Source organism: Dendrobates tinctorius, unplaced genomic scaffold, assembly GCF_039654945.1.
Source record: "Dendrobates tinctorius isolate UK_male_01 unplaced genomic scaffold, ASM3965494v1 ptg000138l, whole genome shotgun sequence".
NCBI lineage: Eukaryota > Metazoa > Chordata > Amphibia > Anura > Dendrobatidae > Dendrobates > Dendrobates tinctorius.
This window is the reverse complement of record NW_027361806.1, coordinates 120,951-143,695: the sequence shown is the minus strand read 5'-3', so window position 1 is coordinate 143,695 and position 22,745 is coordinate 120,951. Positions and strand designations below refer to the sequence as shown.

At 43.5% G+C, this 22,745-nt stretch overlaps 1 protein-coding gene across 4 annotated transcripts in view; it reads left to right on the top strand.

Moving 5' to 3' along the window:
• SLC5A9 (solute carrier family 5 member 9) overlaps positions 1-20,788 on the top strand; it is a 60,133-nt gene extending 39,345 nt beyond the window's left edge. For all 4 annotated transcript variants that reach the window (XM_073544364.1, XM_073544366.1, XM_073544368.1 and 1 more), the window contains 10 exons: positions 917-997; positions 1,469-1,674; positions 3,424-3,559; positions 4,412-4,519; positions 15,532-15,682; positions 16,864-17,032; positions 17,111-17,326; positions 17,586-17,703; positions 19,560-19,634; positions 19,935-20,788. In XM_073544364.1, coding sequence (XP_073400465.1) covers positions 917-997; positions 1,469-1,674; positions 3,424-3,559; positions 4,412-4,519; positions 15,532-15,682; positions 16,864-17,032; positions 17,111-17,326; positions 17,586-17,703; positions 19,560-19,634; positions 19,935-20,143 — 1,469 coding nt within the window. In that variant the 3' untranslated portion in view covers positions 20,144-20,788. The remainder of the gene's footprint in view (positions 1-916; positions 998-1,468; positions 1,675-3,423; positions 3,560-4,411; positions 4,520-15,531; positions 15,683-16,863; positions 17,033-17,110; positions 17,327-17,585; positions 17,704-19,559; positions 19,635-19,934) is intronic.
• Positions 20,789-22,745: the final 1,957 nt, after the last annotated feature.

The window sequence follows — 22,745 nt, the reverse complement described above, 5'->3', positions numbered from 1 at the left end:
GAGCAGATGTTGCCTGTAGAAAAAAAAATGCTGCAAAAAATGCAATGTATGAACACAACTTTACAGCAATCATCCCCATAACACATGCAGATTATACACCGAGCTACATAGTAACCCAGCATTGTTACCTTCTGACCACCGCTGCCTCTATCACCAAGCAGTGTCAGACTTGTGCCGCGGACGGCTCTGCCGACGAAGGTGGCGGTGTTGTCAGTGTCACGGTTCGTAGCCTATTCGATTAATTTAGAATTGATTCACTCATCTCTACTTGCAGGTGCTGAAAAAAATTTGCAGAAATTTCAAAGCAATTTGAAAAAATATTAATATAAATAAAGCCAATCGTACGTAATAATAAGTCATCGTCCTACCGGTCCAGAACATGCAAATGTACATTGCGATGAAGTAGGTAACTTAGGCTATGTTCACACACAGCATTTTTTTTTTTCTGCAGCCAAAACTTGCTCTCTTGGCAGTAAAACAGCTGCGTTCAATACATCCATCTCGTAGTCTTTTCGTGCATTGCTTTTCCCTGCCTTTTTATTCATTTTTTGCAGTTTTTTGGGGGGGTGGTGCGGATTACATATGTGCTTTGTCTACGGAACATATTTTAAAAAAGTTAGATTTTTTTTTTTTCACTAAAAACGTTTGTTGCATGTTTTCACTTTCTCATTACTTTTTGTGGGTGAAAAAAAAAACGCTGAAAGAAGTGACGTGCTGCAGATTTTAAAAAATGCAATTAGGTCAGGAAAAAAAAAAAGGAACGTGTGCATGAGGTTTTTGAAATCTCAGTGCTTTTTCAGGTACTGTATAAATCAGCATTTAATTTTCATTTGAAAAAAAAAAAAAATTGTGCCGAAAAAAAATGTTGCGTGTGAACATAGCCATAAGGTAAAATATGCTATGTTACATTCAATAGGTGGACTCACCGCTGTTATCTACACTGACACCCTGCAAACTGTCATCATGGTGGTGGGAGCCTTCATCCTCATGTTTATATGTAAGTTTTCCATCATTGTCTGTCTTTGTATTCTGAGCATAAGGCTATGTGCACAAGTTGCGGATCCGCAGCGGATTTGGCCCTGCGGACCTGCAGCGGTTTCCGCAGAGGTGTACAGTACCATGTTAGCCTATGCAAAACAAAAACCGCTGTGCAGATGCTGTGGATTTTTCCGCGCGGTTTTGCCGCGGATTACAATCCGCAGCATGTCAATTGTTTGTGCGGAATCCGCAGCGGTTTCACACCTTATCCTTATGAGGTGTGAAACCGCAGGGAAAAACCGCAGGCTAATCCGCAGATGAACCGCAGGACTTTTGTCCTGCGGATCTACCTGCGGATTTCGCCAAATCCGCGCAGAAAATTCCGCAGATCAATCCGCAGCGTGTGCACATAGCCTAAGACTTATGATATGAGGGATAAATTGTACTGGCCACTGTGGCTTCACGCCTTATATTTGCATTCGTTTTGCAGCTTTTGACAAAATTGGCTGGTACCCAGGACTGGAAGAGAAATACATGCAAGCCATTCCAAAAGTAACGGTACCCAACACGACATGTCACCTGCCCCGCAGTGACGCCTTTCACATGTTTCGTGACCCGCTCACTGGAGACTTGCCCTGGCCCGGACTCATATTTGGTCTGACAATATTGGCCACTTGGGTTTGGTGTACTGACCAGGTGAGTCAAAAAGAAGAGTTTCCCCAAAAACGACATCAAATTAAAAATGTAACGTTGTGATTATTATACCATGAGAGTTAATAATGACTTTTTTAAGTCGAATAAGGCAAATCTAACAGTTTTACTATTGTGATGCAAGAAAAAAAAATTCTACTCTCTGTATTTTCTTCCAGCTTGATTCCATGTAATAGATAATATGATAAATAGACAATTTGAAAATCAAATTAATTAAAAATGATGTTGTCTTATCTCTCTGAAATCTCACTACAAAGTGCCGGCCACTAGGTGTCTCACTTTGGTGGAACTTGCTGTCCACTGCCTGTTGTTGAGTGTAATCAGTCTCTAGGAACCGAGACACCGAGGCGAATTACAGCAAGTGGAGGAGAGTTTTTATCTCTCTGCTCCTGATTTTCTGCGTGTCGCCTTGTATATGAGCATAAAAGAGAGGCGGACAATTATTTCAGGTTTGGCAAGCTAATAGTAGAATTCATGCATACTGGGAACTGAGAGGAAGAGAAGTTCCAGCACCTAAAGTGCTGATGGGAGAGGAACTGCCCACTGAGAAAGAGTGGATGGAAAATTACAGAGTATGAGAATTGGGACAGTTCCTAGGCTGGTATGTGCCCCAAAAGCAGTTTTAATGAGGTTCTCCAGCACCAATAATATCCGTATTGGAGGTGAGCAGTGCTGCTTATGTTATGACCACACATCTACCAAAATTCATGCATGATTACCAGGTATCTTAGGCTGGTTTCACACTTGCGTTTTTTAGCGCTGCGCCTCATGCGCTATCATGCGCATTGCTCCCCTATCTTTAACATGGGTGCACATGGTCTAGCGCATGCACGCATTCGTATGCGTTTTCGTGCGCATGCGGTTTTTTGTAGCGTGCGCCTAGGCATTTTTGGTCCGTCCGACCTGTCTCAAAATAACCCATGCGCTCGTTAGCGCACGAAATGCGCAAAAAAAACAGCATGTCTATAGGAATGCACACGTGCGCTAGGACATGCGCACGCATGCGTTTAAAATCACATGCTTTTTTTGAGTTAACATGGTGACAAACTGGTTAAATCGCATGCGCAAAAAAACAGCAAACGCATGATGCTCTTTTTGCATGCGTTTGGTATGCGCACGAGGCGCAGCGCAAAAAAACGCTAGTGTGAAACTAGCTTTACATGTGTCATTTTCATAGAATATGAAGAATCCATGATACCTGTTTCGGCAGGTGTCTGGGGTCATAAAATCATCAGAGCTGCCCACCTCTGATGTGGAAGTGAGCGGTGGAAGGAAAGAGTTTTGCATTATAAGTGAGAAATATATGAGTTTAGAAAAGAATGTTTGTTGGGGTATTATCAACATCTCCTGATTGACAGCACCTACATGTCCCTTCTCCCTGGTTCTGCTGCTGAATCTCCGCCTACCTAGCTTGATTGACAACACCTGAGTGTCCCTCCTCCCTGTTGCCACTGTAACCTCACACTGCTCGGTACAAGCTGCAGCTGTCAGTCAGGGTAGATGGGTGTTTGGAAGGGCAGAGACTGAATACAGTTAGATTGATGAGCTCTCACTCTTTATCTGGACACATAAAATGCTCATTTTAATACCCGTATTATATAGCCATTTTGTCACTGATTTTCAAAGTAAGTACACCAGTTCCATCAAGTCTAAAAGATCTGTTTAATAATATGCAAAATCAATCACAGTTTACGGAATGGATTCCTATTAATGACTGCGGGAAATATATTTCAGGTTATTGTGCAGAGGTCTCTGGCCGCCAAGAATTTATCCCATGCCAAAGGTGGCTCTATTGTTGGGGGATACTTGAAAATCCTGCCCACGTTTTTTGTGGTACTTCCTGGAATGATCAGCAGAGCATTATATCCAGGTGAGTTTGCTGTTACCATCCCTTGTCTTTACAGACCTTTTATAAGTTTTTCATTTAATGTCTTGTTAACCCCTCAGGACACAACCAATTCGCAAATTTCTGAAGTTTTTAAAAGTTTTTCAAGACCAATAACTTTTTTTTATTGTTTTGGTTAATGAACTTGTGTGAAAGTTGCTTTTTTGTGTTGGGGTACATTCGGTATGATGTTTTGATCACTTTGTACCCTTTTTGCTAATCCCATAAAGGCACAATAAAGTTGGACTGATAATGCATATTTATTGTTCAGAAGCCAAACGGACTGAAACATGTCTTATAAAAAAAGTGGGTAAGTTCACCTACTTTTCTTATAGGGAATGTTATCACCTATATTTTAAATAATTAAAACTAGAGGTTAATATTGTTTTTTTTCCTATTTTTTTTCCTTATTTTCTATTTTTGAAAGCAGCCACATTGACCATATACAGTAATAGGCTTTGACTGACTCATTGGCTTCTGTGGGAGTGTTGTGAGCATGCTCAGTGACCTGCGCAGAGGTCACTGTGCAGGGAAGGGGAGAAGGCTAGCTGTGACCAGCACTTGCGGTGAATAGTGTGTTATCCACATTTATGTGTTACCTTTCACTTTAATCCTGTCTGTGATAATAATGCAATGACTGCTGAGAAATAATTTTTATGGCACAGGAAGTATCAGCCCATTATGAAGCTCTGTAAAAACTGCAGAATTTCTTTTTTTTTATCAAGATAGTCATATGAAGAATTAAACAAAAAATCTGAAATGTTAAAAAAAATATACGTAACATGAAAGCTTGAAGTCATTTTGCGATGACATTCTTCCTTTACGTTCCCTTTGCAGATGAGATTGGCTGCGTTGACCCTACTGAATGCCATAACTTCTGCGGCATTAATGTGAGCTGCTCAAATGTTGCGTATCCCATGCTGGTAATTAGACTCATGCCTGTCGGTGAGATGCTCATTTATTATCTAGTTTTGGGGAGATGGGTGAAACTGAAAAACTTTCAAAAACTCCCAAGAAAACTTTTCGGTATGTCTGAAAAAAGGTCACAGTGAGAGGTGTCATCAGAATTGAAATAAATGAGTTAGGCTAGTTTCACACTAGTGTTACAGGGCGCAGAGCACGGCCGCCGATAAGCTCCGCCCAAGGCCGCGCCACCTCTGCTCAGTTCCTCCTCTGATCGCATGACTCTGCATGCGATCAGCGTACCCTATATTTAGGTTTATGATCTTGCTGGCGCTGCGCCCGGCGCACAAAAATGAAACACACAATGTTTTTGTGCACTGGGTGCAGCGCAAGCAAAATCATACCAGCGCACGACTAGCGTACCCAACGCTAAATATAGGGTACGCTGATCGCATGCAGCGTCATGCGATCAGAGGAGGAACTGACCGGAGGGGGCGCGGCCGGGGGCAGGGCTTAGAGGCGGCCGTGCGCTGTGCCCTGTAACACTAGTGTGAAACTAGCCTTAATCCTGTGCTTCCGGTATTAAAGGGTTTGTACACTACTAGGACAACCACTTCTTAAACTAAATGTTCAGCCACAATAAAATACTACAGCCTATATTCACCTCCCATGCCGTCACTGTTCCAAGAGGACAGTATCCAGGAATACGGTATATTAGTCAACTCGTTTCAAAGTTCCAAATTTTTTCATCAGTAGACCCCATAGTGATTGTCCAAATATGGGACCAAATTGGCCAACAGCAGCCAATAAATAATCTAATGGGGGTCCCGTGATCACCCATGGGGGGCCTAATGGTTGTGACATAGTATTCTTCCATCCACCTTCTTAAATGCCATGGTCGCTTTTCACCACAGCATCTAAGAGGTTAAACTGCTGAGATCAAAGCTAGATCCAATTGCAACAGTTACCGGTGGGTGTCTGCTGTATAAAGCAAACAGCGCCCTGTGGGTATCAATTGGACTTGGCATGTGAGCCCACTCCATTCAAATCCTCGCAACTTCTGATGGACAAATATGGTAGATGTTTAGTGAAGTAGTCGGATTCCAGGCTGTTTGGCACCAGACCGCTCCAGCTTTCTGCCTTATAGCAGTTGCATGGTCTGCCACCATTATGGGTAGGCCACTGATATTCACCAAACTCTTCTAGATAGTGTTAGATTTATGGCAGAGCCATGTGCACAAATGCTTTAATGGCTGTGCATGGAGTGCCAAGGCCTCTGACTGCTGCTTAATACTTAGAAGAGTACAGTGATAAAAATAAGTATTTGATACACTGCCAATTTTGCTAATTTTCCCACCTACAAAGAATGGAGAGGTCTGTAATTTTTATCGTATGTATACCTCAACTGTGAGAGACAGAATCATTGTGTTATTTTTGCATAATTAATTTGCATTTTAATGCATGAAATAAGTATTTAATACAATTTAAAAACAGAACGTAATATTTGGTTCTTGACCAAGCTTGCACACAGGAGGGATTTTGGCCCACTCCTCCATATAGATCTTCTCCAGATCTTTCAAGTTTCGGGGCTGTCACTGGGCAACATTGAGTTTCAGCTCCTTCCAAAGATTTTCTATTGGGTTCAGGTCCAGAGACTGGCTAGGTCACTCCAGGACCTTGAAATGCATCTTACGGAGTCACTCCTTAGTTGTCCTGGCAGATTGTTTTGGGTCAATGTCATTCTGGAAGACACAGCCATGACTCATCTTCAATGCTCTTACTGAGGGAAGGAGGTTGTTGGCCAAAATCTCGCAATTCATGACCCCATCCATCCTCCCTTCAATACGAGGCAGTTGTTCTGTCCCCTTTGCAGAAAAGTACCCCTAAAGTGAGTGAAGTTGACAACAAAAAGTTCTATTTTGGTTTCATCTGACCACATGACCTTCTCCCATGCTTACTCTGGATCATCCAGATGGTCATTGATGAACTTCAAATGGGCCTGGACATGTGCTGGTGTTAGCAGAGTGACCTTGCGTGTCCTGCAAGATTTTAATCTATGACGGCATAGTGTGTTACTGACAGTAATGTTTGAGACTGTGGTCCCAGCTCTCTTCAGGACATTGACCAGGTCCTCCCGTGTAGGTCAGGAATTTGCCCGGAACTTTCTTGGATTCATCCTTACCCCACGCACGAGGCGAGGTCTTGCAAGGAGCCCCAGACTGAAAAAGATTGACAGTCATCTTGTATTTCTTCCATTTTCTATTGGGTTCAGGTCTGGAAACTAGCTAGGCCACTCCTGGACCTTGAAATGTTTCTTACTAAGGCACTCTGTAGTTGTCCTGGCTATGTGTTTTGAGTCATTTTCATGCTGGTATACCCAGCCACGGCCCATATTCAATGTTGGCCAAAATCTTGTGATACATGTCCCCATCCATACTCCCAATACAGTGCAACTGTCCTTTACCCTTTTCAGAAAAACACCTCAAAGTATGATATTATATTTCCCCAACCATGCTTCATGGTTGGGACAGTGTTCTTGGGGTTGTACTCATCCTTTTCTTTCTCCAAATACATCAAATGGAGTACATGCCCAAAAGTTCTATTTTAGTTTCATCTAAGCACATGACCTTCTCGCATGCCTCCTTTGGATCATCCAGATGGTCATTGGCGAACTTCAAATGGGCCTGGACATGTGGTGGCGTGAGCAGGAGGACCTTGCTTGCCCTGCAGGATTTTAATCCATGGCGGCATGGTGTGTTACCAATGGTAATGTTTGAGACTGTGATCCCAGCTCTCTTCAGGTCATTGACCAGGTCCTCCTGTGTAGTTCTGGGCTAATTCCTAACCTTTCTCAGAATCATCCTTACCCCATGACGCGAGATCTTACATAGAGTCCCAGATCGGGGAAGATTGGCAGTCATATTGTGTTTCTTCCATTTTCTAATAATTGTGCCAACAGTTGTTTCCTTCTCACCAAGATGCTTGCCCTTTGTCCTGTAGCCCATCCCAGCCTTGTGCTGGTCTACGATTTTGTCCCTGGTGTCCGTAGAAAGCGCTTTCTTCTTGGCCATGGTGGAGAGGTTAGAGTGTGATTGAGTGCGTGGATAGGTGTCTATTATACAAGTAACGAGTTCAAACAGGTGCAATTAATACAGGTAATGGGTCAGAGTAAGAGGCTTCTTAAAAAAAAACTAACAGGTCTGTGAGAGCCAGAATTCTTGCTGGTTGGTAGGTGATCAAATGCTCATTTAATGCAATTAAAATGCAATTTAATTATTTAAAAAACATACAATGGGATTTTCTGGATTTTATTTTTAGATTCTGTCTCTAACAGTTGAAATGTACCTATGATAAAAATTACAGATCTCTCCATTCTTTGTAGGTGGGAAAACTTGCAAAATCGGCAGTGTATAAAATACTTATTTTCCCCTTTGTATATGACTATTCTCCCTTTGAAACAATGCCAAATCTGATATTGAACATCTCCGTAAATCTCCACATGATTTTGGAGGCAAACGCTTATCTGAGCACCATATTATGATACTGCACCACCTAATGGTTGAGAAACTGGGTCTGAGCAGAAAAAGTAAATTAATGTGCATGCAAAATGTAATTGCATATGAACACATGACCTTTACACAGAGAAAACCAAAAACAAAGCACAAAACAAATATCCTGGAATAAAAAAGTAAAAAAATATATTGCAAAAATTGCATGAAGGTAGTAATAATAAGGGTATTTAGTTAACATAATTTTGATCAAAATAATGTAGAAGCCATCCCGCCACGTCACGGCAACCCTTGTGGGACAGTCCTAACTCTTGTATTTAAAATCTTTCCACTTGTCAAGTGACGTAAATGTGAACAAGGACAGAGGGACTGAACCACCAGTAATAGTATAGGCCAGACAGGATGGATTTTCCAACTCAGAAACAGGGCGGTCACACCCTTATATGCACAGAATGCACAATGAAACAAATGAGAAACTGGGTCTGAGCAGAAAAAGTAAATTAATGTGCATGCAAAATGTAATTGCATATGTGTCACGGGGGCTTAGTTCAACTAAGGCTGAAATACCCGGGGCCCCTGTGGTGTCCCTTTACTAGGGGAAACCCTGTCTGACCCTCAACCCAGGGTTTTTGCTGAAGGTGCAAATGCCTGAGCCTCCGACCTTTCCTTATCTCCTGCTCAGCCCTGCACTTAACCCTCCACCCTCCACCCAGTGAGAAGTCACCACCAAAGCTCCCACACAAATAATGACAGACAGGGAGAACTTAAACTGCACTGCGCCGCACACACACAGGAATAAACAGTAATGTGAACAGGGCACAACTAAACACAAATATGGGAAGGAGAAAGGATAACGACGGATCATACGACACCAGATATGAATCTCTCTCTCTTGAACACCTCCACTCCAGACCGGAACCACTTGGTATGAAACACAAGCTATAATCGGCGACGCCCATAGGCCAGCATGACTATTTAAAGACCGTGGGCGTGACTAACCATCCAACCTGGTCTCCAGCAGGATTAACCCCCGAGAGCCTGAAGATCAGGCCGGCGCCACCGAGGCTATAGTGGCTGGAGGTGGAACTACCTCTGCCTGCCGGATGCTGTGGTGTGAACAGCGTCCGACATGACAGTACCCCGTCTTCTACGAGGGACCCCAGGGCCCTCAAGACTCCTAGGACCCGGCTTGTCCGGATGACGACGGTGAAAAGAACTGACCAGCCGATCCGCATGTATGTCTGAGGCTGGAACCCAAGACCTCTCCTCTGGACCATACCCCCACCAGTGCACCAAATACTGAAGAGTACGGCGTACTACTCGAGAGTCCACTACCTTGGCGACCTCGAACTCTAACTCGCCATCCACCATGACTGGAGGTGGCATAGGCGTTGTGTCCACAGAGCCTACCACCTTTTTCAATAAAGCCCTGTGAAACACGTTGTGTATCTTGTACACTGCGGGAAGTTCCAACCGATAAGCCACTGGGTTAATGATGGCAGAAATCCTAAAAGGCCCAATAAACCTTGGACCCAGTTTTAAAGAAGGGATTTTGAGTTTTATGTTCTTCGTAGCTAACCACACCCATTCACCCACACACAGGTCCGGACCTGGCACGCGTCTACTGTCAGCCACCCGTTTGTACCTGGCACTCATGCTCAACAAACGCTGTTTCACCCGCCTCCAGACTGATGACAATTGGGCTCCTAGCTGATCCTCCTCCGGGACACCCCCGGAGTCACCCTGACGTAAGGTACAAAACTGAGGATGTTGACCGTACACACAAAAGAATGGAGACTCTCCTGATGACTCTTGGCGGTGATTATTTAATGCGAATTCGGCCAGAGGAAGGAAAGTAGACCACTCCTCCTGGTTGTCGGACACAAAGCATCGTAAATACTGTTCTAGATTTTGGTTCATGCGCTCAGTTTGTCCATTAGACTGTGGATGAAACGCCGCTGAATGTGACAACTTGATCCCCAACCTTGAGCAAAAAGCTTTCCAAAACCTCGCCACAAATTGCGTACCCCTATCAGATACTATGTCAGACGGTACTCCGTGGAGTCTGACCACCTCCTTCACAAATACCTGAGCCAACGTCTTAGCATTGGGCAAAGAGGACAACGCCACAAAATGCGCCATCTTTGAAAAACGGTCAACCACCACCAGGATGACCGTGTTCCCTGCCGAGGCTGGCAAGTCAGTGATAAAATCCATGGAGATTTCTGACCCCCAGAGGCTGTAGCGTGCCAGCAGGACGGGTTCGGGGTGACTTAGCCCTAGCGCACGTGATGCAAGCTGCCACGTACGAGACCACGTCCTGCCGGATTTTGGGCCACCAGAAATGACGCGATACCAGCTCTAAGGTGCCCTTCACCCCTGGGTGACCAGCCAGTACCGAATCGTGGTGTTCCTTCAACACCTTAGGCCGAAGATGCAGGGGTACAAATGATTTGTTGGCGGGAAGTCCTGGTGGTACCTCCTCTTGGGCCTCGGCAATCTCCGCCTCTACCTCAGTCGTGAGAGCCGAGACCACTACCCCTTTCTGGAGGATGGGTACCGGCTCTTCCCGAGGTTCTCCCCCCGGAAAACACCTAGACAAAGCATCCGCCTTGGTGTTTTTAGCCCCGGGACGGTACGTCACAAGAAAATTGAAACGAGTAAAAAACAATGCCCAGCGAGCCTGCCTAGGAGACAGACGCTTGGCCGACTCCAGGTAGAGCAGATTCTTATGGTCGGTGATAACTGTGACCTGGTGAGCCGCCCCCTCCAAGAAGTGTCGCCATTCCTCAAAAGCCAGTTTGATGGCCAACAACTCCCTGTTGCCGATATCATAATTCCGTTCGGCCGGCGACAACTTCTTGGAGAAGTAGGCGCATGGATGCATCTCGCTCAAGGACGAGCCTTGAGACAGTACTGCCCCCACTCCCACCTCCGACGCATCAACCTCTACCACAAAAGGTTTAGACACGTCTGGTTGCACCAGAATGGGGGCTGAAGCAAAACTATTCTTCAGACGCTCAAATGCACGTATAGCCACCTCAGGCCAGTTCGCCAGATCGGCACCCTTTTTTGTCATGTCCGTGAGCGGTTTGGCGACAGTCGAAAAGTGTTTTATAAATTTCCTATAATAATTCGCAAACCCAAGGAACCGCTGGAGTGCTTTCAGACTCTCCGGCCTCTCCCATTGCAACACCGCTTGCACCTTAGCGGTGTCCATTTTAAAACCAGCTGCGGACACAATATATCCCAAAAAGGGCAACTCCTGGACAAAAAATAAACATTTTTCCAGCTTAGCATAGAGCTGGTTCTCCCGGAGCAACTGTAACACCTGCCTAACATGCTGCAAATGAGTGTCCCGATCGCTAGAATAAATGAGGATATCATCCAGGTATACAATCACAAATCTCCCCAGGACATGAGCAAAGACATCATTAATAAAATGTTGGAAAACGGCAGGCGCGGTGGTCAACCCAAACGGCATAACCAGACTCTCAAAATGACCCTCAGGAGTGTTAAACGCCGTCTTCCACTCATCCCCCTGATGGACCCTTATGAGGTTATACGCCCCCCTGAGGTCCAGCTTGGAAAACCATTTTGCCCCCGCTACCTGGTTGAACAAATCCGGGATCAACGGCATTGGGTAGGGATCACGGATAGTAATCTGGTTTAACTCTCGGAAATCCAGACACGGGCGTAACCCCCCATCTTTCTTCTTAATGAAGAAAAACCCTGCGGCTACAGGCGAGGACGAAGGCCGGATGTGACCTTTGCTCAGACTCTCCGCGATGTAGTCTTTCAGAGCTTGTCTCTCAGGACCAGAAATATTAAACATCCTGGCCTTAGGTAATTTGGCCCCGGGTTTTAACCTAATAGCACAGTCATAGGCTCTATGTGGAGGCAGTTCTGAGCAACCCTTCTCAGAGAAAACATCCGCGAAATCCTGCAAAGCCTCCGGCAGGCTGGGCGTCACGGCGGACACACATGTGGCCAAGCAATTGTCTTGGCAGAAACCACTCCATTGTACTATGTCCTGAGTTTTCCAATCAATTACCGGGTTGTGCCTGGACAGCCATGGAAAACCCAGGACCATTTGAGCTGGGAGATTACGGAGGACCCTACATGTAACCGACTCAGAATGTAGGACCCCAATGTGGAGTTTCACCTCTGCCACAAACTCAGTAATCTCCCCTTGAGGGAGGGGAACAGCATTAATGGTCACCACCTGTATGGGGTGAGGAAGTTTTTCAATCTTAAACCCGGCGGTGTGTGCAAACTCCTCATCTATGAGATTGGTGGCGGAACCGCTATCCACAAACACTGATATAAGTAGCTCTCTGCCGGCGACAATAACCTTGGCAGGGAGCATACATTGAGATACCATCATGGAGGATATGCATACGCTCAGTTGGGTCTCCTCCATACCCTCTGAGCTTAACAGTTTTCCGCCGGTGTGACCCTCTTAGGTAGTACCGGGCAAACGTTAACATAATGACCACCTTTACCACAGTAGAAACATGCTCCGGACTTCCGGACTCCCGGAGCGCGAGGCTGAACCTGTGCCACGCCAGCAATCTGCATAGGTTCAGGGGACTCATCTACTTCAACCACACCTGCACCTCTGTTTTCCCCCAGAGGTAGCGTCTCCTGTGCCCCCTGACGAAAACGGCGATCAATACGTATCACCAAACTCATGGCAGACTCCAATGATGCCGGAGTCTCATACATCAGGAGGGCTTGTTTCACCCTCCCTGATACCCCATGAATAAACTGGCTCCGCAGTGCTGGGTCATTCCACTGTGTGTCTACAGCCCAGCGGCGAAATTCCGAACAATAGTCTTCTGCCAAGCGCTCCCCCTGGCGGAGGGCGCGGATTTTAGATTCCGCTAGAGCCAGTCGGTCAGGGTCATCGTAAATGAGCCCGAGGGCAGAAAAAACATTATCGACCGAATGAAATGTAGCAGAGTCAGGTGGTAAGGAAAATGCCCATGCTTGGGGGTCACCACTCAGTAATGACAACACCAGCCCTACTCGCTGGGCCTCATTACCTGAGGATATTGGCCGCATGCGGAAGTATAATTTGCAGGCCTCCCGAAATACGACAAATTTGCTGCGATCGCCTGAAAATCGTTCTGGCAGCGGAAACTTCGGCTCTGCACCGATACCTGCAGATGCCGTTTGCACCTTTGCTACTACCAGGCCCTGCTGCTGAACTGCCCCATTCAACTCGGAGACCTGTATGGACAGCGCCGCCAACTGGCGGGTTATGGAATCTAATGGATCCATGGACTCCTGAAAAAATGTGGGCCGATTATAATGTCACGGGGGCTTAGTTCAACTAAGGCTGAAATACCTGGGGCCCCTGTGGTGTCCCTTTACTAGGGGAAACCCTGTCTGACCCTCAACCCAGGGTTTTTGCTGAAGGTGCAAATGCCTGAGCCTCCGACCTTTCCTTATCTCCTGCTCAGCCCTGCACTTAACCCTCCACCCAGTGAGAAGTCACCACCAAAGCTCCCACACAAATAATGACAGACAGGGAGAACTTAAACTGCACTGCGCCACACACACACAGGAATAAACAGTAATGTGAACAGGGCACAACTAAACACAAATATGGGAAGGAGAAAGGATAACGACGGATCATACGACACCAGATATGAATCTCTCTCTCTTGAACACCTCCACTCCAGACCGGAACCACTTGGTATGAAACACAAGCTATAATCGGCGACGCCCATAGGCCAGCATGACTATTTAAAGACCGTGGGCGTGACTAACCATCCAACCTGGTCTCCAGCAGGATTAACCCCCGAGAGCCTGAAGATCAGGCCGGCGCCACCGAGGCTATAGTGGCTGGAGGTGGAACTACCTCTGCCTGCCGGATACTGTGGTGTGAACAGCGTCCGACATGACAATATGAACACATGACCTTTACACAGAGAAAACCAAAAACAAAGCACAAAACAAATATCCTGGATATTTGTTTTGTGCTTTGTTTTTGGTTTTCTCTGTGTAAAGGTCATGTGTTCATATGCAATTACATTTTGCATGCACATTAATTTACTTTTTCTGCTCAGACCCAGTTTCTCATTTGTTTCATTGTGCATTCTGTGCATATAAGGGTGTGACCGCCCTGTTTCTGAGTTGGAAAATCCATCCTGTCTGGCCTACACTATTACTGGTGGTTCAGTCCCTCTGTCCTTGTTCACATTTACGTCACTTGACAAGTGGAAAGGTTTTAAATACAAGAGTTAGGACTGTCCCACAAGGGTTGCCGTGACGTGGCGGGATGGCTTCTACATTATTTTGATCAAAATTATGTTAACTAAATACCCTTATTATTACTACCTTCATGCAATTTTTGCAATATATTTTTTTACTTTTTTATTCCAGGATATTTGTTTTGTGCTTTGTTTTTGGTTTTCTCTGTGTAAAGGTCATGTGTTCATATGCAATTACATTTTGCATGCACATTAATTTACTTTTTCTGCTCAGACCCAGTTTCTCATTTGTTTCATTGTGCATTCTGTGCATATAAGGGTGTGACCGCCCTGTTTCTGAGTTGGAAAATCCATCCTGTCTGGCCTATACTATTACTGGTGGTTCAGTCCCTCTGTCCTTGTTCACATTTACGTCACTTGACAAGTGGAAAGGTTTTAAATACAAGAGTTAGGACTGTCCCACAAGGGTTGCCGTGACGTGGCGGGATGGCTTCTACATTATTTTGATCAAAATTATGTTAACTAAATACCCTTATTATTACTACCTTCATGCAATTTTTGCAATATATTTTTTTACTTTTTTATTCCAGGATATTTGTTTTGTGCTTTGTTTTTGGTTTTCTCTGTGTAAAGGTCATGTGTTCATATGCAATTACATTTTGCATGCACATTAATTTACTTTTTCTGCTCAGACCCAGTTTCTCATTTGTTTCATTGTGCATTCTGTGCATATAAGGGTGTGACCGCCCTGTTTCTGAGTTGGAAAATCCATCCTGTCTGGCCTATACTATTACTGGTGGTTCAGTCCCTCTGTCCTTGTTCACATTTACGTCACTTGACAAGTGGAAAGGTTTTAAATACAAGAGTTAGGACTGTCCCACAAGGGTTGCCGTGACGTGGCAGGATGGCTTCTACATTATTTTGATCAAAATTATGTTAACTAAATACCCTTATTATTACTATTATTACTACCTTCATGCAATTTTTGCAATATATTTTTTTACTTTTTTATTCCAGGATATTTGTTTTGTGCTTTGTTTTTGACCACCCAATGGTTGTACGGTTTTGTAGGACCGCCTGGTACGCGAGTCTTATGGCAGAAAGTAGGAGATTGCAACTGCAGATACAGCTTGAGATAAAGCTTGTGTTAGTGGATTGGTAGTAGACATTTGATGACTTGTAAAGCCAGATACAATGCCTCCGCCATCACCAAATACATCCCCCATGCATAATTTTATGTTTGCTGTCACGTTTCTAATCTACAACAGACCACACACCCTTTAAATTAACGACCGCTAATTTTTATTGATTTTTCTCTTCTCAGGACTGAAGGGTTTAATGATCGCAGTAATCATGGCGGCTCTCATGAGTTCTCTCACATCCATCTTCAATAGTGCCAGTACTATATTCACCCTTGACATCTGGATACGTATACGAAAGAATGCTAAGGAAACCGAGCTCATGATTGTCGGCAGGTACAGTCCGGGTAAACATGTTTCTGATAAATAGTAGGAAAATAATAAAATGGGACGGTGACAGGTATACCAATGTACGAATAGAAAAACGAAAAACAATTGGAGCAAAAATATTTATGAGTTATTGCTTTTTATCCAGTAAGTATTCCTGACCTTAGGATGGCCTGGCTTATATAATTCTATCATTGTAAGGAGTTACTTAAAGAGAGCCTGACATATGGTTAAAAGTGTCCAGTTTTTTTCATTTTACTCCCGCTGCTTATCTGGGTGTTCAGTTTTTATTGTTATTTTCTAAATCCATCATACGAGTTCCGGAGATATGAGCCTTTTTATTTAGTGTTACCTTTTATGGTCTTTCCCAGGAGGGTATGATTACAGAGTAAAGACACGCCCCAGAGGATCCTTGGAACCACGCTCCCTTGGTAAAGACAAATAAAAATTAGCACTAAACAAAAAGGCTTACTGTATATCAAACAAAAGACAGAATAATCAGGGGAGCAGAGGTAATAAAATAAGGGCAAGAGCTGAACACTAACATAATGTGATTACAGAATGGAATAGACACACTAGATTTGCACAAATGTATTAAAGTTTTATTTCTATGGTAACGTAAAAAAACGCTTGTCCTTTAACGTCATATGGAACTCCCAATCCAAATTTCGGTCCCACAAAAATACCGTACTCATGTAAGGACCTATTCAGTGTCAACAATTTTCAGGGACCTTGGTAAGTGCCCAAGATAACCTCATTATTTTGTTCCAAATGACCTAGCATAGTTGAGATTGAAGCTGCTAGGAATCATTTGTTTTACTAAATTGCCAGGGGAACAGGTAGGAAAAGAAGAGGCTAAATGTCAAGTTGTCAACAAGTACTTGGATTGGGTCAGGATGAATAATTAAGAAAGCAGGTGATGAAAGGACAATTTTATTGCTGAAATTTTATTGAGATGTCAAGGACAACATCCTAGTAAGCAGTTGGGGATTTTTTTTTACATATTCACATGGCAACATTAATATATAGACAATACAGGATCCACTAGTTGATGGTCACAGCTCACCTCCTCCACCTCTCTGCACAGGTTACAGAACATGCCATCCACACTAAGAAGTCAGTGAGTCATGGGTATTCTGTAATGTTTCTTTATCTAAGAACTCATGGACATCCTATGTTTTCCATCACAGAGTCTTCATTGTCATACTTGTGGTTATCAGCATTTTGTGGATCCCTATAATTCAAGCAGCAAATAGCGGCCTGCTCTTTGACTATATGCAATCTGTCACTAGCTACCTCTCCCCGCCAGTCACTGCGATATTTATTTTGGGAATTTTTGTCAAGAGACTCACTGAACCAGTAAGTGTCTACGAGAAAGTCTCCATTGTATCTGTTGCGTAGAAGTGATTCTTACACTAGACTTGTGTGTATTTGCAGGCTGCTTTTTGGGGTTTGCTCATTGGTCTGTTGGTGGGCTTGACTCGAATGATTATGGACTTTGTGTATACTGCTCCAAATTGTGGGCAGGAGGACACAAGACCTTCAGTACTCAAGAATGTCCACTACTTGTATTTTGCCATGCTTCTGTTCGGATTGACCTCTGTCATCTGCATTGTGATCAGTTTGTGCACTAAAGCTATACCTGACGATGAGGTAAGGATACAGTGGGGTCTTCTTATACTTTATGAATCATTACTAACTTCAAAATATTGAATCTAAACTGTAAGAGAATGACCGCTTTAAAATATTTCCAAGGCGCTACACAATGGATTCTTCTATCTCCATAATCCTCTAATTCTTGAAAAAAAAAATTGCATGATTATTTTATTTTGGGAGCTCTAGGCATAGTCTTCGTAGTCTAGGACCTTGTCATGGACTGATTACTTCTTTGTACACTTTTTATTGTTCCTAGCTCGGTCGTATGACTTGGTGGACTCGAAATAAAGTTGATCAAACTCTTTCCGTGAAAGATGATATGGATCTTTCATCAGATGTTCCGGTGGTGTCTTCAACTATTGAGAAAGAGCCAGGTGAAGGAGACTTATCACTCTCTAATCTTAGGATTTGAGGACTTCTTGTTGAGCTTTGTACTGAACCACTAAAGGCATTGTGACCACTGACCAATAATGCAATATTAGGAATTTAAGAACAAAATAAAATGTAATTCTATGCATACCGGGGCAGAATGAGGATTATCTAGGCTTCATGGCATTAAATATCATGGACCCTTTATCAACCTTACAGACCTAATAGATAAAATGCATTAAATTGCACTTACTATCTTTCTTACCATTGTCACAAAATCCAAATAATCGGTTCCTTCCTCCTTGTTTGGACTAGATTCTTCTGCTTATCTGTTATGAGGCTAGGTGGACCAGGGCGACCACCAAGACAGTATAGCTGTTATCGTCATCAGGATCTCAGCCACAAAGATGAAAAAAGCCACTTAGTAACTTCACATAAATTGAGGAGGGTCCCAACTGGAAGAACTTTGGGAAACTGGATCAGACCTTGGAATTGGTTCCATTCCTGTCTCCAAAGAAACTTCCACTGAGTCTTTTGCACAAAACATCCTGAAGTTGGACCTCGTGAGCAGGCCATCACCGCTTCCACATAATGTGTACTCCATGTAAGAAGGGAGAGGTGCAGACCAACTCTAGTGGGACATCTGAAAGCCTACCTTATGATCAGGCAGAAAATATGGTACCTCATTCCCCATTCATTCTCATTGCACAACAGAAGGGAAAAATAGTCTTAATGAATCACTGGTTGACCGTACACCCTACAGTCAACGTGCCTTCAATGTGTACTGGCCAATGGAAACAGCAAATTACTCTATTTGACTTTCTCCACTAGTCTTACAGGCTTTGCATGGAGCAGAACCATCATGTATGCCCAACTGCAGCTCTACTCAAAGTTGTCCTCACGTTGGTCATGCAGTATAGAGATGGGGGACTGGAACGTCTTTTCTATTAATAAGTGATCAGGCATTTATCTCCTATCCTGTGGATAGCTGATAAATTTCTATTGTGGGATATCCATTTAAGATAGCTGCTACCTACTGTTGTGTTCCCAGTTTCCATCTACTGTCTTCACCTTTCTCCTCCATAGAACCCTTTTCCCGGTTGTGCCTCACCTCTTCCTTTCTTTCCTGCTCCTCACACTTTCCATTCCAACAGCTTTGTCCAAGAGCCCTGCCGCCTTGCATCTGCCTCCTGTTCGCACTAAGTCTGAAAATTTATGCTAATGTTGACTTGCCCATGTCTGTTACCACATAATCAAAGGGACTAAGAAATTAAGGTGGCGGACTAAGGTGCCCTAATATGTTAAGAGCCCAGTTGGAATACTACATCTGCTATGTCATTGGCATAGTCACTGATTATTATCTTTGTTCATGTAACCTAAAGGGAATCTGTCAGCAGGTTTTTGCTATGTAATCTGAGGACCGTTTGAGGTAGGGTTTAAAACACAGATTTCAATGATGTGTCACGTGTCCAACTGTGTGATGCTGTTTACTTACACTGAAGGTTTTATCACCTGGTGGTTATCAATGCTGGACTACAGCAGGTACAGCAGGACGTACTAGTCAGACTCCTCCCCATCCTGTGATAAGCATCTTACTGTCTATACACATGAACACATAGAGCATGTTGGGGGCTGTGCAGCTGTGGTGTGGGAAGAGTTAACTCTGATGTGGGCAGAGTTAGCTTTCTCAGCTCGGCTGCATTGCAAAATATAAAAGCTCTGATTGTGTCAGAATGGTTGCACCCAGTAATCTAAGTGATACATGGTTGGATTCAGCTCTTCTTTGCCTCCATTATGTTTATCTCTGGTAAAAACCTGTTGACAGATTTCCTTTAATGCTCACTTCTGTTTATATTCGCAGATGAAAGTTCAATCCCACAAGTTAAGATTCTGGATGATAGATCTTGTGTAGAGGAGCAGGAAGAAAACAGTTACAGTAAGTACAAAAATACTACCCGAGTCCTAAGTGGCAAATATAAATTATGAAATTCCATGCGAATGCCAATATTTTACTTTTCACCATCCACCTGATACCTGCTTATATTTAAGATGCCCATAAGATCTTACAAAAGTTACAACAATTTTCAGCTTTCAATAGAGATAAGCAAATTTATTTGTGCGTAATTGAGATCTCTTAGAATTTTACAAAACAAATCATATTCTCCTGGGCAATTAATAAATAAGTTTAAAGAATGTTGTGATTGATTTATAATGATTGTCTGCTGCTTTCTTACAGGTAGAACGTATTCCTGCTGGAAAAAGTTGTATTTTTGGTTTTGTGGTGTATCCACGCAACCTGAAGCCAAAATGTCCAAAGAAGAAGAGCTGAAGTTGCAGATGAAGATGACCAGTATTGAAGAAAAGCCGTTGTGGAGGATCGTGTGCAATGTCAATGCTGTCATCCTTCTCGCCATTAATGTTTTCCTCTGGGGATATTTTGGATAAAATAAAAGGAAAAAAAACACATTTGTAAAGTTTGTGGTCGGAGCTTTTACAGCTTTTGTAGACTACAGATTTGTCCTTCTCTACGGTTCCTCTTGGCAGAATTTATGCGGAGATCGGTGACACAAGATGACCAGTTGTGACAAAAAAAATGTTGGGAGAAGTTTATGTAATGAGTGTCTGTGTGCGTTTCCCAGTGGGTGTGATATGAATTTTGGGGGGGGGTTCAGTAGCATGTTGCAAGAATTTACTGACTTTGGATAATGAGAAAATGAGAACATTCAAGGAAATGGTGGACACATCTGTACATCCAGAGCTGTGGGTTTGTTAAAACTTGTAGTTGCATGTTGTTTTTCTACAATATGTCTACTGGAAATCTACCCACTTCTATGAAACTCGGACATTGGAACTGTTTTCCAGCACTGAAATCCATCCGAATAAACCAAAAGACTGCCCACGAAGGATCAAACAGCAGATAATGTTCTACATGAAGATCACCCTTTTCCCTAACATTGGGAAGAGAGGTCTCCGATCGTATTTGAACCAGGTCTGAGCCAAAAATTGCAGAACAATGATTTTGTGATATTCAAAGGATTTCTATTACAATAAATGTCCTCAAAATAAAAGTGAAATATATTTAATGTACAAGTATGACTGCGAACTCCCTTTTTCTATTACCAGCAGATTATCCTGAGTCTAGAAAACTATGATTCATTATTCCGGTGATAACTAATAAGTCTATGAGGCCGATTCTTCAAAGTTTTTATGCCAGGTTTAACTGTGAAAAAGTCGCAAAATTTTTGCACAACAAAAATTTGTTTAAAAATTTACAAATTGTCACTTCAGAGAGGAAGAGGACTAGAACTCTAGTGCCACCTATTGGAAGCAGCAATCCTAAAAGTCAATGTCGATCCAACGAGCCTTAGGCCTAAGGCTCATTAAAGGGTCGACATTGACTTTTAGGATTGCTACTTCCAAAAGGTGGCACTAGAGTTCTAGTCCTCTTCCTCTCTGAAGAGACAATTTGCATATTTCCCAGAGGAGCATTGCGGCTTTAAGTCTCCTCATCTCAGCATGCTTAGCATGTCATATTCCACAAGGAGAAACAATAGTTCTTTAAAAATGTATCAATGTTTGGCATTTTTGCACCAGTTTAGAGCAGGTCTGCTGAAAGAGGCAAAACTGGGGATGAGCCAGGGCTGTATGACATGTGGTTATGCCCGCCCACCCATCCGATTATTTGAAAATAACGGTGTTTTGACTGGAGAAGCAGTTCTGGCAACATGCACGAGGGCTCATGCCACTAGGAAGATGTAGCGAATTCATCAAGTGGCATACACCTCTTGCTTCGAGAAAACTGATGTGCAAAGCGTCACTCTTAATGAATCTGCCCCTGTGTGTTCATTTACCCTCAAGTATCACTCTTTAGCCGTCTCTGTGGGCAGCTAAGCCTTGCCTACCTGGTAGATGCATAATTCGGTCACAGGAACGGGAAGTGCTACTCACCCCCACTTGCTAGCTAGATAACATGCAGGTATTTATTTCTGAGCCGATTTCCTCCTTCGTATCTGCAACGTCTGTGTGTGTGTGACCTCTACTAATGGGAAACAGGGTATTTTATGATTTTTGTAATACTTACAAGGGACAAGTCTGTGCTTAAGGTTCTGAACTCATGCTGGCCTTCGACCTAGCCTTGTCACCAACAACTTAACTCCTTGAAGACACAGCGCACCCTTTGCTCTTACTAGTGGCACTTTGGACTTCACCAATGTCACTCAGAGTAATGTGTCCATAAGCCCATTTTTACCATCATTACGTCATCATTTTTTTCTTGCATGAGAAAAAAAAAGATTGAGTTTTCTAGTTTTCTCAAGCTTCTCATAGCAACCAGTCATTGAAAAATGGTCAATAGATGAATGCACTCAGTAACATTACCACCTACCCCACATACACCTTGAACACCACGTCTATTCCCCCTTCCACCATTACCTTGCTTTTTCCCGCTCGTGTTGGATGTACCCTTCCCCTCTTTTAACCAGCTGTTTCCCAACCCTAGGCCCAAACCTGTCAGTCACCTGTCACTAAATTAAGAATCAGTATTTATTTGATGAGATAATGTGTCTGGATCACACTATTAGCACAAAGGACTATATGCTGAAGTGGCGTCTGGTCGTTGCACCACAGAATTAGCAGCACTACAGATTTATATGCAGGAAGGTCGATTTGACACAGGATTCTATCTATCTGAACTAGCTGAGAATAAACCGCCTAGCTAACTCTCAGAGTACTTGAAGCAGCCTCTCTCTGTTACACTCACAAAATGGCGCCGAACCAACTTGTCTGCTCTTTTTATGGCGAAGAACATGTGACTTTAGCAGCCAATGACACAAGCCCTTGTGTCTGGACAATGGATGGTTTCTGCACCCTGATTGGCTGCCAAAATCTCCACACATTGTTAACAAAATAAAAAAAAGAAATGCTCATCATACAGCACCACTATCCTAGCCAAAGTCCTAACAAAAGCGTTAGTGGAAACTTGATCATTTACCGAACTTTGGCCAAATTTTGCCGATTTTTAGGAAAATGCTCAGGATTCGGAACACAA